The 18,054-nt window shown below is 41.5% G+C and overlaps 1 protein-coding gene across 3 annotated transcripts in view; it reads left to right on the forward strand.

Annotated features, from left to right (window-relative positions):
- LOC138795391 (probable cation-transporting ATPase 13A5) overlaps nucleotides 1–17,205 on the forward strand; it is a 72,257-nt gene extending 55,052 nt beyond the window's left edge. For 2 of the 3 annotated variants that reach the window (XM_069974393.1, XM_069974395.1), the window contains 13 exons: nucleotides 470–594; nucleotides 1,379–1,548; nucleotides 2,308–2,433; nucleotides 5,331–5,410; nucleotides 6,056–6,098; nucleotides 7,107–7,216; nucleotides 8,193–8,289; nucleotides 12,126–12,198; nucleotides 12,458–12,632; nucleotides 13,052–13,221; nucleotides 14,745–14,833; nucleotides 15,299–15,379; nucleotides 16,103–17,205. In XM_069974393.1, the coding sequence (XP_069830494.1) occupies nucleotides 470–594; nucleotides 1,379–1,548; nucleotides 2,308–2,433; nucleotides 5,331–5,410; nucleotides 6,056–6,098; nucleotides 7,107–7,216; nucleotides 8,193–8,289; nucleotides 12,126–12,198; nucleotides 12,458–12,632; nucleotides 13,052–13,221; nucleotides 14,745–14,833; nucleotides 15,299–15,379; nucleotides 16,103–16,345 (1,582 nt within the window). In that variant the 3' untranslated portion in view covers nucleotides 16,346–17,205. The remainder of the gene's footprint in view (nucleotides 1–469; nucleotides 595–1,378; nucleotides 1,549–2,307; nucleotides 2,434–5,330; nucleotides 5,411–6,055; nucleotides 6,099–7,106; nucleotides 7,217–8,192; nucleotides 8,290–12,125; nucleotides 12,199–12,457; nucleotides 12,633–13,051; nucleotides 13,222–14,744; nucleotides 14,834–15,298; nucleotides 15,380–16,102) is intronic. The other variant, XM_069974394.1, reaches the window with a different exon arrangement.
- Nucleotides 17,206–18,054: the final 849 nt, after the last annotated feature.

Below are 18,054 nucleotides of genomic sequence, written 5' to 3' on the forward strand. Positions count from 1 at the left end.
GAGGTAAGGGAGAGGTAAGGAGAAGCACAGAGAAGTAAGAAGCATGGAGAGGTAAGGAGAAGCACGGGGAGGCAGGAAGAGGTACGGAAAAGCACAGAGAGGCAGGGAGAGGTAAGGAGAAGCAGGGAGAGGTACAGAGAGACAGGGAGAGGTACAGAGAGGCAGGGAGAGGTAAGGAGAAGCAGGGAGAGGTACAGAGAGAGAAGGCTGATTAGGTGGATATATAAGACAGTTAGAGGACAGTAGTTGTGTGGAGGTGAGCCCGGCACTACACCCGGGTGATGACTTTTTGAAGCCATTTAAATGACACTGTCAGTTTTGGCAGCGACCCTATTGCCGCGCTGTCTAGTAGTTGCTGATAGCAGCCGGGGGCAGCGCTGTACAGAGAAGGCGTGCATCAGAGCACTCTCTGTATCACCATTAACCCCTTAATAACAAATACACTTAATGAAAATATTTTTTTAAACAGGGAAGTAGTGGAATGTGACCTCTCCTTCCTTGGCTTATTGATCCTGGAAAATCGGCTTAAACCAGAAACCAACGCAGCACTACAGGAACTGAGCGAGGCCAATATTAGGGCTGTGATGGTCACAGGTATTTAGTGCTTTATGTCTTTTAGCTTTTACCTAAAAATTGATTAACTGGTTCAGTTCCTGTATCTACAAGATTACTAACTAACACAGCACTTGCATTCTCTTCTATTCAGAACTTAAAGGGATATTCCAGCAAAAATCTTTTTTCTTTCAAATCAACTGGTGTTAGAAAGTTATATAGATTTGTAATTTACTTCTATTAAAAATCTCCAGTATTTATCAGCCGCTGTATGTCCTGCAGAAAGTGATGTATTCTCTCCAGTCTGACACAGTGCCCTCTGCTGCCACCTGTGTCCATGTCAGGAACTGTCCAGAGCAGGAGAGGTTTTCTATGGGGATTTGCTGCTGCTCTGGACAGTTCCTGACATGGACAGAGGTGGCAGCAGAGAGCACTGTGTCAGACTGGAGAGAATACACCACTTCCTGCAGGACATACAGCAGCTAATAAGTACTGGAAGACTGAAGATTTTTCAGTAGAAGTAAATTACAAATCTATATAACTTTTTGAAACCAGTTGATTTGAAAGAAAAATATTTTTTGCCGGAGTACCCCTTTAATCTGATTAGCATGCCCCTATAGGAAAAAAAATCGGTAAATTACTGTATAAATAAATGACTGTATACATAGATTGTGGAGAGACATACAATAAAAGGGCTACCCTACCTTTTATCATGTATCTTTACCCTTATTATCAAAGTGTTACATACAAATTACAATGAGTATACATATAGATACTTAGTCCTTCCCTTTCTTAGACCGTCCACCATCTTGTATTGTCTTCATAGGTGACAACCTGCAGACAGCTGTGACTGTTGGTAAAAAGTCGGGGATGATCCCATCTAACAGTAACATTATTATGCTGGAGGCCTGTGAACCTCAGAAGGACTCCCCGGCTTCACTTACTTGGAAAACGTTATCTGAGAGCCAAGAAAACGGAAACCATGTAAAGACTAAAGTAAGTAACAATATGACAAACATCACTACTAGAAGAGCACAGTTATCTGAACTGATGGAAGAGGAATGAGGGATTGTTAATAATATTCATACTGACCGATCTCTACTAGTTACCTGTCCGTGTTCCACCGACACAATCCCAATCATGCTGAAGCGGGTTTCTTATTCACTTAGCTTCTTATTCAGGGCTGAAGTTGTATGCTTCTCCGCTGCGCTGCCTTCAGTGAGACCCAGAGAAGTAAGTGGGAGCGCACCGGTGCAAACAGAGCAAAATAGTTCCATTTATCCAAGTCTATGGCGCGATACATTCTCACAGGGAAATGAATCCCTTCTATGAGAAGGCAGTGCCATAGACTTTAACAGAAATCAGGAGCACAGCGGATTTCACTGCAAAACTTGTAGCATGAAATCCATTGCGATACCTTATGTGTGAATCCACCCAGTCTACAGGTCCATCTATCATACAGATAGGAAACCTTGTAAAAATCAGGTATCTAAAGTAATTACAGAGGATATCCAATGAAACACCAGCTAGGGTTAATAAAAGCAGAAGTTATGTCAGTGATCAGCTGATCATCAGGGGTCAACGCTGTCACCGCTCAGTGTAAACTCTTCAACAGAATAAGAATGTTCACTGTATTATTTTAGAATGAGCTTCCAAATCACTACAGAATAATATAATGTATAATAATTAGAAGAATATACAATTTATTATGTGTATCTTTTGTTACAATAACCATCTTTCCTCTTTTCCCCTCTGGAGTCACTTATCAATGTGGGTGAAGGATGGATTAATATTCCCACCATCTTAGGAAACTTTCACTTTGCAATGAATGGAAAGTCCTATCAAGTTCTGACTCAATATTTTTCCTACTTGCTGCCAAAAGTAAGTGTAGAAGTATAAACAGAAGTATAATAAAGCTCAGGAGTATAAGTATAGTATAAGAAAGCTCAGGAGTATAAGTATAGTATAATAAAGCTCAGGAGTATAAGTATAGTATAAGAAAGCTCAGGAGTATAAGTATAGTATAAGAAAGCTCAGGAGTATAAGTATAGTATAAGAAAGCTCAGGAGTATAAGTATAGTATAAGAAAGCTCAGGAGTATAAGTATAGTATAAGAAAGCTCAGGAGTATATTATAGTATAATAAAGCTCAGGAGTATAAGTATAGTATAATAAGCTCAGGAGTATAAATACTATATAATATAGCATAATACATCTCAGGAGTATGAATACAGTATAATAAAGCTCAGGAGTATAAATACATCTCAGAAGTATGAATACAGTATAATAAAGCTCAGGAGTCTACAAGTACAGTATAATAAGCTCAGGAGTATGAATACAGTATAATAAAGCTCAGGAGTATAAATACTATATAATATAGCATAATACATCTCAGAAGTATGAATACAGTATAATAAAGCTCAGGAGTATGAATATAGTGTAATAAAGCTCAGGAGTATAAGTATAGTATAAGAAAGCTCAGGAGTATAAGTATAGTATAAGAAAGCTCAGGAGTATATTATAATAAAGCTCAGGAGTATAAGTGTATTATAATAAAGCTCAGGAGTATAAGTATATTATAATAAAGCTCAGGAGTATAAGTATAGTATAATAAAGCTCAGGAGTATAAGTATAGTATAATAAAGCTCAGAAGTATAAGTATAGTATAATAAAGCTCAGAAGTATGAATATAGTTTAATAAAGCTCAGGAGTATAAACAAAAGTATAATAAAGCTCAGGAGTATAAGTATAGTATAATAAAGCTCAGGAGTATGAGTATAGTATAATAAAACTCAGAAGTATAAGTATAGTATAATAAAGCTCAGAAGTATAAGTATAGTATAATAAAGCTCAGAAGTATATAGTTTAATAAAGCTCAGGAGTATAAACAGAAGTATAATAAAGCTCAGCAGTATAAGTACAGTATAATAAGCTCAGGAGTATATTATAGTATAATAAAGCTCAGGAGTATAAATACTATATAATATAGCATAATACATCTCAGAAGTATGAATACAGTATAATAAAGCTCAGGAGTATGAATACAGTATAATAAAGCTCAGAAGTATGAATACAGTATAATAAAGCTCAGGAGTATACAAGTACAGTATAATAAGCTCAGGAGTATATTATAGTATAATAAAGCTCAGGAGTATAAGTATAGTATAATAAGCTCAGGAGTATAAATACTATATAATATAGCATAATACATCTCAGAAGTATGAATACAGTCTAATAAAGCTCAGGAGTATGAATACAGTATAATAAAGCTCAGGAGTATAAATACATCTCAGAAGTATGAATACAGTATAATAAAGCTCAGGAGTCTACAAGTACAGTATAATAAGCTCAGGAGTATGAATACAGTATAATAAAGCTCAGGAGTATAAATACTATATAATATAGCATAATACATCTCAGAAGTATGAATACAGTATAATAAAGCTCAGGAGTATGAATATAGTATAATAAAGCTCAGGAGTATAAATACTATATAATATAGCATAATACATCTCAGAAGTATGAATACAGTCTAATAAAGCTCAGGAGTATGAATACAGTATAATAAAGCTCAGGAGTATAAATACTATATAATATAGCATAATACATCTCAGAAGTATGAATACAGTCTAATAAAGCTCAGGAGTATGAATACAGTATAATAAAGCTCAGGAGTATGAATATAGTATAATAAAGCTCAGGAGTATAAATACATCTCAGAAGTATGAATACAGTATAATAAAGCTCAGGAGTCTACAAGTACAGTATAATAAGCTCAGGAGTATAAATACTATATAATATAGCATAATACATCTCAGAAGTATGAATACAGTATAATAAAGCTCAGGAGTATGAATATAGTATAATAAAGCTCAGGAGTATAAGTATAGTATAATAAAGCTCAGGAGTATGAATATAGTATAATAAAGCTCAGGAGTATAAGTATAGTATAATAAAGCTCAGGAGTATGAATATAGTATAATAAAGCTCAGGAGTATGAATACAGTATAATAAAGCTCAGGAGTATAAATACTATATAATATAGCATAATACATCTCAGAAGTATGAATACAGTATAATAAAGCTCAGGAGTATGAATATAGTATAATAAAGCTCAGGAGTATGAATATAGTATAATAAAGCTCAGGAGTATAAGTATAGTATAATAAAGCTCAGGAGTATGAATATAGTATAATAAAGCTCAGGAGTATGAATATAGTATAATAAAGCTCAGGAGTATAAGTATAGTATAATAAAGCTCAGGAGTATGAATACAGTATAATAAAGCTCAGGAGTATGAATACAGTATAATAAAGCTCAGGAGTATACAAGTACAGTATAATAAAGCTCAGGAGTATGAATACAGTATAATAAAGCTCAGGAGTATGAATACAGTATAATAAAGCTCAGGAGTATACAAGTACAGTCCAATGGTTTCTCAGCCATTACTTGAATATTGTTTTATATTGTTACACAGTAATAGTTACCGCTTTCACCTCTTGGTTCCACCTGAACCTTTACCAGACTTTGAACATGGTGCAGGTTAGACTCCGACAACATAGGGAGAGAGCCCTAAATCGGCACGGGGAAACTCCGGCCCTCCAGCTGGAGCAAAATACAACTCCCATCATGATGGAGAGCTTTAGCTTTGGCTGTACGGCATGATGGGAGTTGTAGTTTAGCGGGAGGCCGCAGGTTCCCCACCCCTGACCAGTCTGAAGACTTATATTAAACGCTGTTATCCCTATAAACCTTACATTTGCTGTCTTTTTTTTACAGATACTAATAAATGGGACGATTTTTGCAAGAATGACTCCAAAGCAAAAATCCAGTCTTATCGAAGAGCTTCAAAGATTGGAGTGAGTTGGAAACGAGTGTATTTCTCTCCCAGCTTCTCTCTCTCATTTTTTTTCTTTTTAATTAAAGGGGTTGGACACTTTTTAGTAAAATTGATTCTGTCCATAAGATGGCCGACATGGAGGACTGTATGATCATGCCGATCATGCTGTATATTCCAATGGAGGACACTCACGGCATGATCACATACTCATTAAAGGGGTACTCTGGCAAAAATATTTTTCTTTCTAATCAACTGGTGTCCGAAAGTTATACAGATTTGTATTTTACTTCTAATTAAAAATCTCCAGTCTTCCAGTACTTATTAGCTGCTGTATGTCATGCAGGAAGTAGTGTATTCTCTCCAGTCTGACACAGTTCTCTCTGCTGCCACCTCTGTCCATGTCAGGAACTGTCCAGAGCAGGAGAGGTTTTCTATGGGGTTTTGCTGCTGCTCTGGACAGCTCCTGACATGGACAGAGGTGGCAGCAGAGAGCCCTGTGTCAGACTGGAGAGAACACACCACTTCCTGCAGGACATACAGCAGCTGATAAGTACTGGAAGACTGGAGAGAATACACCACTTCCTTTACAGTTATAGTAGGAAATATTCCACTTTCCTTCACCCATTAGTGGTTATAGCTGATATACCTATTATTATTATTTCAGCTACTTTGTCGGGATGTGCGGAGACGGAGCCAATGATTGTGGGGTAAGAAAATGCCGACAGGTTCAAACACAAATTTATTTATTATATATATATTTTTGCTGTTTTGAGGCCATTTTTTCTGGACGGCCGCCATTTTGGTGCTAAAACGTTACATTACTTGCATAAAAGGGCCGCATTTGCTGCCAATATGACGGCCGTCCAGAAAACAGCTGCAAAAGGGCAGAAAAGTAATGTTGTGTGAACATAACCTAACAGTAAAAAAATGACCCGATATCTTCTCTGAATAGTCATGTATGAGATTTACACCAGGGATGGGGAACCTGCGGTCCTCCAGCTGCTGCAAAACTACAACTCCCATCATGCCTGGAGAGCCGAGGCTTAAAGTGTCACTGTTGTTAAATTTTTTTAGTCCAGGCGATTTTAAGAAACTTTGTAATTGGGTTTATTAGCCGAAAAAAATTTTTTGTTCATGATAAAGCAGTTTGAAGCTCTCCCCCCTGTCTTCATGGTTTTTCTATGGAGAGGGGGAAATGAGGCACCAAAACAGGACAACAAAGAGTTAAGTTACAGCTACATGACCAGGCTCTCTCCTCTGATGTCACCACTGACCTCTGAATAGCACTCTGAATAGCTCCCCCACTGTGTAATCCTTTGTTCTCTGCTCTCTGCTGCCGACATTTCTCCTCCATCTCTCCTCCCCCCTCTCCATAGCACAGACAGGATCCGTCTGTTTGAGATTTCCTGATTCTGAGCAGTGGATGACAGAAAGGAGAAGAGGGGGAAGGGGGGGACCTGGGAAAAGGCTTTTTAAATACAGATAATGGCAGATTTGCCTAATAAACCCAATTACAAAGTTTCTTAAAATCGCCTGGACTATTGATTTCTGCAAAAAAATGTTATCGACAGTGACAATTTAAGCACTACCTATCCAGGCATGATGGGAGTTTTGCAGCCGCAGGTTCCCCATCACTGGTGTAAATGAATGATGCAAGAAATACAATGGGGTTTGTTTGTTGTACAATCTAATCGCTGATTCTCCATCACTTACAGGCCCTCAAAATGGCGCATGCGGGAATCTCACTCTCTGAGCTGGAGGCGTCCGTCGCTTCTCCATTTACTTCCAAGATTCCAAACATTGAATGTGTCCCGTTACTCATCAAGTAATTATCAGCTAATAATCCAGTAATAATCTGTAAGTTACAGAAGTATAGGGGTTGTGTCTGGACGGCCGAACCTTCCCTATGCCTGGCAGATAAGGGGAATGTCACAGAACCTCCAGAAGTGTATCCATAGGGCGGCATCTCCCAACACTGCACTAGTTCTACTGTTTTTAAGGGGTATTCCACTCACACATAACTTCTGATATGTTGCTGCCCATGGTGAGACTAATAATTCCTTCCATACTTGTTATTATCTATTCAGTCTCCTTCCCCCAGTTCTCAACTGCTGCTTTCTGCTGAAGACACAAAAATCTGTGTGAGCTTTTCTCTCTGTCTGCTTTTCTTGTGTCTGCAGGCCCTGACAGGCTGTATCTGCAACATTGTAGCTTCTTTGTAATGCAGGAGGGATAATCACAGTGAGTTCATTAGCAACTTGACCCCAGAATAACCCTCCCAGGATTACAAAGAAGCTAGAATGTTGCAGATACAGCCAGTTAGGGACTTGTTTACATCAGCTGTCTCAGAATGGAGGGGGGAGGAGGGGAGACAGGGAGAAAGGCTCACACACAGATTTTTGTGTCTTCAGCAGAAAGCAGCAGCTCAGTATTTCAGTCGCTTTTTTGGTCAGTATTTCGGTTAATTTTTTGTTCAGTATTTAGGCCAGTATTTTGTTCAATATTTCGGTCAGTATTCTGGTTAGTATTTCGATCAGTATTTTGATCAGTATTTCGGTCGGTAAATGGGTCAGTATTTCAGTCAGTATTTGTAGCCATAATCAGGAGAGGAACCAGCAGAGAATAACTATAATTGAATGTTTTGCAGTTTCTGTGTTTTTAACGCACTGGTTTTGGTTGAAAAATACTGAGGTAAATCCTGTGTGTGATCATTGCCACATGATGCAGACGTGATAGAATTCCGGGTACAGAACCGATACAATGATTTCTTATGACCGTTAACATTCTGTGTTCTCCCGCAGGGAAGGTCGAAATACTCTGATCACATCGTTCTCCATCTTTAAGTTCCTGACAATGTTTCAGTTCATTGGAATAATCTGCATCTTATTTCTTTTTTGGGTACGACTTCTACTATTATACATTGTCCAACAATGTTGTCATGGTTACCGCTGTCTGTAACCGACCGAATAAGAAGGGGTAACTAGCGTAACATTTAGGGTATGTTCACACTACGAAACTGGCAAGGAAGTTTCAGTGGAGTTTGCGCCTGCGTAATGTGAACATATCCTTAGTCATTTAAAGGAGAAGTTTGGTCAAAAGTATTTTTTAATATGTTATTACTTAAGGAAAGTTAGACAAATTCCTAATGTACATTAATTGTGGGAAATGCACATATAGGACTATTTTCCTTCATTTAGTAGATCAGGGAGTCTTCAAATTCTGTCCAAAACCGTGATGTCACGAATCAGTTGTAATTCCTATGGAGTGTCGAGCAGGGGGCGCACTATATATATATATATATATATATATATATATATATAGAAGTCAATGGGTACCAATGACTTCTATATATAGTGCGCCCCCTGCTAGACACTCTATGGATTCTATGGATGTCTATGTAAAAAGTAATGTAATGTACAGTATGTTTTATTGATTGAATACATTTATGGAATACTTCGGGGAGCAAGTGTCCTTGTTCCCCAAAGTATTCCATGTATGTATTCAATCAATACATTCGGAGGGTGCTCGGTGCTGTGGGACACATATACATTGTACTACTCCTCCCATCATCTGCTCATAGTATGAGCAGATGGTGGGGGAGTAGTACCAGGGCTATCCCCATCACCTGCCCATCCCTGCCGCTGCTAACATTGTCGCAGCTGATGCTCTTCTGTTCACATGCCCTGCCGGGGACTGACTGCAGAGCTCACTGCTGTCCCAGCCTCCTGCCCACTCGTTCCCTGATGTCACCCCTGGCAGCTCGGTTGACATCAGGAAACGATTCGGAAGGAGGCTGGGGTGGCGATGAGCTCAGCGGTGATGTCACAAATCAGTTGTAATTCCTATGGAGTGTCCAGCAAGGGGCGCACTATATATAGAAGTCAATGGTACTCCATAGGAATTACAACTAATTCGTGACGTCACGGTTTTCAACAGAATTTGAAGACTCCCTGATCTACTAAATTAAGGGAAATAGCCCTATATGTGAATTTCCCACATTAATGTACATTAGAAATTTGTCTAACTTTCCATAAGTAATAACATATTAAAAAATACTTTTGGCCGGAGTTGTCCTTTAATCTCCAGGCTCCAGGCAGAGACTACACTGATAATAGCGGCCCTGCATTATCAGGCTTTGTACTTACAGTATGTACAAGGAGCTGCGATGATGTCATGTCAATGATCACTTGGAGAGATGGGGTAAGAAAAGGTGAGAGGAGAGCAGTATGTGCTGCTGCATTGCTGTGTTGGTTTACTACAGGTGCAGCAGTAGTTAGTTCTGTAATGTAGTGTTTAGTTACGAGTAGTATTTATTTCTGTAGTGTAGTGCAACAGGTGGAGCAGTATTTATTTCTGCACTCCGGTGTTGGTTTACTACAGGTGGAGCAGGATGTATTACTGCACTGTGGTGCTGGGTTACTACAGGTGGAGCAGGATGTATTTCTGCACTCCGGTGTTGGTTCACTACAGGTGGAGGAGGATGTATTTCTGCACTGCAGTGTTGGGTTACTTAGGGTGGAGCAGTATTTATTTCTGCACTGCAGTGTTGGGTTACTAAGGGTGGAGCAGTATTTCTGCCCTGTGGTGCTGGGTTACTAAGGCTGGAGCAGTATTTATTTGCTGCACTGTGGTGTCAGGTTACTACAGGTGGAGCAGGATGTATTTCTGCTCGGTGTCGGGTTACTACAGGTGGAGCAGTAGGTATTGCTATATTGTAAAACACGGAAACTGGAGAGTATGGAACGGCTGCACATCCCATCTATGGCTGATACTAATGCCGCTTGGTCTATATTAAAAATCAACACCAGAGTGTCTGTATATGATTTGATCAAGCCATATTGCCCCGTGTACCACCGCGCAGGTCCTCTGGTCCACACGGGTCCCTACGCTAACTCCACACCGTGTCGGTCAGCGACCGCCAACCCCGCAAAGCGTGAACGTGCAGGGAAGGGAGGGCATGGAACGGCCCTGCAACCCCCATGTCACAGGACCAGACCCAAAAAAGCCCCACCAAAACCCGGCCAGCACCACCGGCGGGGAAGGCTGTGGCTGATACTAATGCCGCTTGGCCTATATTAAAAATCAACACCAGAGTGACCGCAATTAGCAGGAGACACCTGAGTGCACATGGTTTTAATCCCTCCATTCTATCTGCAGTAGCTATGGTGAGCGCAATACCTCATCCAGACTTGTGCTGTTTGGGGGCGACCTTCTCCCCCGGTGGTGCTGGCTGGGTTCTGGTGTGGCATTTTTGGGTCTGGTCCTGTGATATGGGGGTCGCAGGGCCTCAGATACCTGCACGCGGTACATGGGGCAGTATGGCTTGATCAATTCACATACAGAATTCTGATGTTTTTTATGCAGCCGAGAGGCACTAGTATCAGCCATAGGTTTGAGGTGCAGCACTCTTTTCTCTCCTGTATTGCACATTGCTATATTGTGGTGCTGGGTTACTACAGGTGGAGCAGGATGTATTTCTGCTTGGTGTTGGGTTACTACAGGTGGAGCAGTAGATATTGCTATATTGTGGTGTTGGGTTACTACAGGTGGAGCAGTATTTCTGCACTGTGGTTGTGGTTTATCGCTGGTAGAGAAGCATTTATTGCTGCACTGTGGTGCTGGGTTACTACAGTTGGAGCAGAATGTATTTCTGCTTGGTGTCAGGTTACTACAGGTGGAGCAGGATGTATTTCTGCACTGTGTCGGTTTACTACAGGTGGAGCGTTATTTAGTGCTGCACTGTGGTGCTGGGTTACTACAGGTTGGGCAGGATATATTTCTGCTCGGTGTCGGGTTACTACAGGTGGAGCAGTATTTATTGTGCACTGTGGTGTTGGGTTACTACAGGTGGAGCAGTAGGTATTGCTATATTGTGGTGTTGGGTTACTACAGGTGGAGCAGTAGGTATTGCTATATTGTGGTGTTGGGTTACTACAGGTGGAGCAGTATTTCTGCACTGTGGTTGTGTTTTATCGCTGGTGGAGAAGCATTTATTGCTGCACTGTGGTGCTGGTTTGACGCTACTGGGGGATATTATGTGCACTATAGGGCGATATTAGGAACTGTGCAGTAGTATGTGATTGTTGGTGCGGCCCAGCACTTTGTACACAGTATATAGACGCACCTCCTGTATACAGTGGGGTCTCATGTCCTGATGATTTTGATGTGTCTGGGGGAGGGGGCGCCATCTACCCTAAGGCCGACCCTGGCTGAAATAAAGTGGGAAATAGATTAGTTATAATTTTATTATATCTTTGGTATTTTTAGAAGTAAATGTGTTAAAAGAAACATCTCTGGTAAATGTCGCAGTTTGGGGAAGTTTTTACCTTTTTATCACCTAAAGTAGAACTGGAGGTATCACTAAAATATGATTGAAAGTTTAAGAGTTCTGACACAGTCTCCCAGTACTTATCAGCTGCTGTCTGTCCTGCAGGAAGTGGTGTATTCTCTCCAGTCTGACACAGTGATCTCTGCTGCCACCTCTGTCCATGTCAGGAACTGTCCAGAGCAGGAGAGGTTTTCTATTGGGATTTGCTGCTGTTCTGGACAGTTCCTGACATGGACAGAGGTGGCAGCAGAGAGCACTGTGTCAGACTGGAGAGAATACGCCACTTCCTGCAGGACATGCAGCAGCTGATAAGTACTGGAATAGTTCTTGAGATTTTCATATAGAAGTAAATTACAATTGTCTGGCACCATATAAATTGTGAATTTCATGTGTGTTTTTCCCTCAGAAACAAACGCTTCTTGGAAACTACCAGTACCTCATGCAGGACTTGGCCATCAACATAACGGTGACCCTGACTAGTAAGTGATTTCACCTCCCGTCCTGTGTATTAGTGTACGTCCTAAATGACCCTTACATGTGTCAGAACAAACTCTGGCCCTCCAGCTGCTACAGAACTACAACTCCCATCATGCCTGGAGGGCTAAAGCTTTGGCTGAAGTGCATGATGGGAGTTTTGCAGCAGCTGGAGGGCCGGAGTTTGCCCCCCCCCCCCCCCCCCCCGCACTTGTCGTTTATTATGTCAGTTTATTAATATATAAATCCTTTTTTTTTTCCTAGTGAGTTTGAACCATCCAGCGGTGAAGTTGGCTCCGTACCGACCCTCAGGGCAGCTTCTGTCTCCTCCTCTCTTACTCTCCATCTTCATGCACCTCGCTTTTACTCTCATCATCCAGTCGGCGGCTTTCTTTCTCCTTCTTCAGCAGCCGTGGTTCCATGATACTGATGTTTTCAGGTAAATTCTATTCCCTAGAACCATCCGGGAACGTCCGGCCCTCCAGCTGCTGCAAAACTACAACTCCCATCATGCCTGGAGCGCTGAAGGTTCCCCATCCCTGCACTATACAATGATCACTTTATATATTTTTTTATTGTGTGTATTTAGCAATACTGGATGTATAGAATTGTATTTATTATAATTATTTTAAATAAATCAGCGGCCGTTCTTGTCATAAAATAATGTGTTGTGTTGAAGTCAAATCAAACAACGGCCATTGTTTACACAGTGTATTGAACAACGTCTATATATATATATATATTTATACTGAAATTACGTGTACTACAATAAATTACTTTTAAAAGATTTTTTTCTGCAAGCGAAGTGACTGAACTCCCGACACAACGATCTCGTGATTGCTGTTTCTTCCTCCACAGCGCTTGTCTCCCACAGAACTACAGTGCAGGAAATGACACAGTGAGAGAACACAGACACGCCGAGAACTATCTGACTACAACCATGTTTCCTATAACCGGCTTCCATCTCATTATTGTAGAAATTGTCTTTGCCAAAGGGAAGCCATTCCGACAGCCCCTATATACCAACTGTGAGTATATAGATACTGACGCCGGGGCAGTAAATGGCGAGTACCCCAGAGCGCTCCGCACGCTCCTTATTGTCTGGGAAGAAAAATGAAACAACACATTGGGTGACATTTACTAATGAGTTTAAGGCTATGTTCACACTATGTTTTTTCTTCTCTGTTTTTGAAAAAGAAAAAAGCAATCCATCCTCTGGCTGTTTGGCCGCCGGTAAGTGCAGTGACGGCCATTGTACGTTATTCTAGGTCAGGTGGACTGATCGCCCTTTGTCTTTAATTGAAAAATCCATTGAATTTTAAGCGACCCTGTACCCACAATCTCCCCCCCCCTTGTACCTTCGGATAGCTGCTTTTAATCCAAGATCTGTCCTGAGGTCCGTTCGGCAGGTGATGTAGTTATTGTCCTAAAAAACAACTTTTAAACTTGAAGCCCCGTGCCCAATGGGAGTATCTGTGCCCTAACTTTGCACCACCCCTCCGTCCCTCCTCCCCACCCTCTTCATCATTATGGTCCTTTTACAGGGGACGATTGATCGTTCGTTTTTGCACGATAACCGTCGAATTCGAACGATAATCGTACATGTAAACGCATCGAACGATCAAACGACCAGCAAAAAAATCATTCATTTTGATCTTTCAACAAGTTCTCAAATCATCGTTGATCAATCGCAAAAAAATTCGCAGATCGTTCCGTGTAAACATTCTTTCAGCGATTTCACCTATGTGTGAGATAGGCTTAAACGATCGCATAGCGAATTTTCCGTACGATGTATCGTTCCGTCTAAACGCTGATCTTTATAAAAAAAATTGTTCATTCAAAATCGTTAATCGTGCGATCGGGCGAATTATCGCTCTGTGTTAAAGTATCATTAGGAATGCTCCAGGCAGATTGCCTACTATTGCTCAGCTGTGTCAGCCCTGCACATGGGATGGATCGTTAAGGACCTGTGCAATGTTCAGCATGGAGAAAATGTTTCAGTGGCATTCCTATTAATGAAGAGAGTGGGGAGGAGGGATGGAGGGGTGGTGCAAAGTTAGGGCACAGATACGCCAGTATGACACAGGGCTGCCAGTTTAAAAGTTGTCTTTTAGGACAATAACTGCATCACCTGCCGAACGGACCCCAGGACAGATCTTGGATTAAAAGCCGCTATCTGAAGGTGCAAGAGGTTTGGGGGGGTCAGATTGTGGGTACAGGGTCGGTGAACAAAGAAAAACTGTGTGTGACCAACTAAAAACTAACATCCGGTGTTTGCAAAAGACGTCCGAAAATTGTCATGATCATTATTCTGACGTCCACGTAGACAACGTCCATTATTTTATACACCGTGTACACGGGACGTTCATAATTTCATTGACTTCAATGCTTTGCATTGAAGTCAATTAAATTGTGGCAAAAACAGATGTCTTCTATGTTTTTTTGAACGTCGTGTGAACATAGCCTTACAAAGAACAAGCGAATGACTTCTGACACAATTGTTTATATATTGTCCACATACTGATTGTTCTTCTCCATTGTGTTTTTTCAGATCTGCTGTCAGTTCTGATTGTAGTGCAAGTTGCAGCTTATTTGTTTGTTCTTTTCGCTGATATTGACTCATTATACACAACTATGGAGGTAAGGTCCTTATTATTATTATTATTATTGTTGTTATTATTATTACTACTATTTTTACTAGTATTATTATTATTATTATTATTACTATTAGACATGAGCGAATTTACAGTAGGATCGAAGCGAAACCCTCCGCTTCAGTCTGCTCCACTCTCTGCTGCTCCTTTCCGGGTGCTGGGAAAAGATGGATTCTGTCCTGGGAAACTTCTGCCAGTTTCCCAGGACTGGATCCAGCTTTATTTCGCTCATCCCTAATTATTATTATTACTATTATTATTATTACTACAATGACCAACATGAGTAATCACGCTGATGTTGGTCATTTAACCCTTTTAAGGCCATGATCAATAGAGATCACAGCATTTAAATGGCTGAATGACAGGTGTCTGATCTACACCCCCTTAACTTGCTTTGAATCATTCTTTCCATATAACCTGATGGTAACTGTAACTTTCTTTCCTCCTGCAGCTTGTCTGTACCCCGTATTACTGGAGAGTGAACATCCTGATCATGGTCCTTGTTCTCTTCTTTGTGTCGTATATCGCAGAGGTAAATCATTATGTTATTAATGATTTACTATAACTCGTCTAACAAAGACTATTGCGTTATATACCGCCCCATGCCAGAAGGAAAATAATCTCTCATCTAGAGGGAGCACAGATGCATCTTTACTGCTAACTATTGGCTAAAGTCTGGGGGAGGCAAAAAGAAATTATTCCGGGCTGGGGGAACATAAAAAAGACATTATAGTCACCTTTCCCGTTGCCCGTGCAGTGCGGCGTCTCGCTCCAGGACCCCAGCCGGCTGTCATCTCAGATCCCCTCCAGCTACGTCACAACCCGGCTGATGGATGGCCGCTCAGCCAGTCAGTGATTGGGGCGGGACACTGCTGCAGCTGCTGATTGGCTTGTGACTTCTCAGCCGAGAACTCAGGAGAAGATGACACCTGGCAGGGAACGGGAGCCCGGTCATGCAGCACAAAGTGTAATGACCACGACGTACTTTTTGTGAAAAGAATGGCCGTTCTTTTCATAATGCAATGATTTGCATCGAAGTCAGTGCAAACAATGGCCATTGAAATAATGATCATGTCAATTATTTCCGCCCATTGTCCATAGACCTTAATACAATTTTCATTTAAAACAATGGCCATTGTTTTGGGTGCCAAATAAGGGCCGTTGTTTATACGTTGTGTGAACATAGCCGTAGCCTGTACATAGTCCATTAGTGGCTACACTCACATAGTAACACTTTATCTACTATTTTCCGCAGGCCTGGTTCATTGAGAACAGAAAGCTCTGGCTCTGGATAAAAAGACAATTTCATTACAAATCAAAGAGTCAATACAGGAAGTTACAAAGGAAACTGCAGAAAGATCCGGAGTGGCCTCCACAGAACAGGACGGACTATGCTCTGCAGCCGGCCTCTATAGAGGACTGCCGCGTCATCACTTACAGGAACCCCCATCATTGTGCCGCACCGATCCCCGGAGGAGACTCGGACCGGCCGATGTGACGCAGCAAATGGAGAAATAAAGAAATGGCGCTTGGGTTCTGCCAGTGAGATGTGAACCCGCTGTGTGAATGTGTATAGTCCTCATGTGTGTAGATGTGGAGAGCTCAGAGGCTTTTCCTAATCTCCTGTAGTGAATCGCCGTATACTCCAGTCATGTAGTTTTACCCCTTAGCTGCCATCTTTAAAACTAGCAAAGAATCATCAGTGAAATGCAGGAAATGCAGGAAATGCGGCTGTTATGTCTGCGCAAAATAGAAACCAGACACCTACAGGATTGTGAAAGGGTTCCCCAGGATTAGAGAAACCCAGCACCATTCTGTTCAGAGCCGGCGCCAGCACAGGGCTTACCGGGGCAAATGCAGGGCCCCAACACCTCCAGGGGCCCGGAGAGGGAGAGGGGCCCGATGTTCTAATGTTCAGCCCCCTCACTCTAGTGCAGAATGAAGGGCTATAGATCAGGAGACAGACCTGCACAGAGAGAGAAAAGGGTGAAGGACCTGATCACATGACCTGCAGGTCCTCAATACTACAGAGTGGGGATCAGCCAGACAGAGAGGAAGAGGGAGAAGAGTGTGTGTGTGTGTGTCAGTCAGTAATGTGTGTGTGTGTGTCAGTCAGTCAGTCATGTGTTTGTATATGTTAGTGATGTCACAAGTGATTGTGCATAGTGTGAGGGGCCGCTGAGACTCTGTCGCCCAAGAACCCACAAATACCTGGAGCCCCTGACTCTATTCCTCAGGTTGTGTGAAGGATTGCAGCTCATTTCCACAGAAGTAAATGGAGCTTTTTAAAGAACAAACCTATGTTTTTGGATAACCCTTTAGGCTATGTTCCCAAACAGTATTCCTGCTCAGTATTTTTCAACCAAAACCAGGAGTGGATTGAAAACACAGAAAGGCTATGCTCTCACACTGTTAAAATTGAGTGGATATCCGCTATTTAATGGCAAATAAGGGCAGTTGTTTTGAAAAACTGTAATTATTTGCCATTAAATGACTAAATTTCAGCAGTGTGAGAGCATAGCCTTTGTGTGTTTTCCATCCACTCTTGGTTTAGGTTGAAAAATACTGAGCAAAAATACTGTGTGTGAGCATAGCCCCGTGTGGACTCAGCGCTGAATCCTGCCTTCAATCTCCTTGAACGGTAGGGCTTGCACACCTATGCTCTCCGGGCCTCTCCGCTCAATGAATTGACATGTCAACTCTTTAAGCAGACAGGAGAGGCACGCGAGCCTTCCTGGTCAAACACATTAAACGCAGGATTCGGCGCCGAGTTTGCGTGGGGGATTTCCGCACAGAATCTGACCTCCAATTCTGTAGTGTGAACGGGGCCTTAAGGCGAAATAGTGGTCTCTTTAATAGTGGTTTTTATCATGTTCATTTTTACTGGCGCTCCGTAAAACAGGTGCTTTTTAATAAAAAGAAAACAAAAAAAAAAACTGTGTGTGAACATAGCCTTAGGCTGGATTCCTACAGAGAAAAATTTGAAAAAAATAAACTGCAGTAAAATGTATATAATAGGGGCAGATTTTTTTAATTTAGTATTGTGTTGTGTTTCTGAAAAAGCATCTATCATCAGCGCAATTACTGCATAAGGCTATGTTCGCACAGTGTAAAAGTATGGCCGTTGTTGCAATTGGCAACAACGGTCGTACTTGTACACTGAGACACGCTGTATGTTCTTCTATGGGATCCCGGCCGGAGCATATA

Source organism: Dendropsophus ebraccatus, chromosome 6 (genome assembly GCF_027789765.1).
Source record: "Dendropsophus ebraccatus isolate aDenEbr1 chromosome 6, aDenEbr1.pat, whole genome shotgun sequence".
NCBI lineage: Eukaryota > Metazoa > Chordata > Amphibia > Anura > Hylidae > Dendropsophus > Dendropsophus ebraccatus.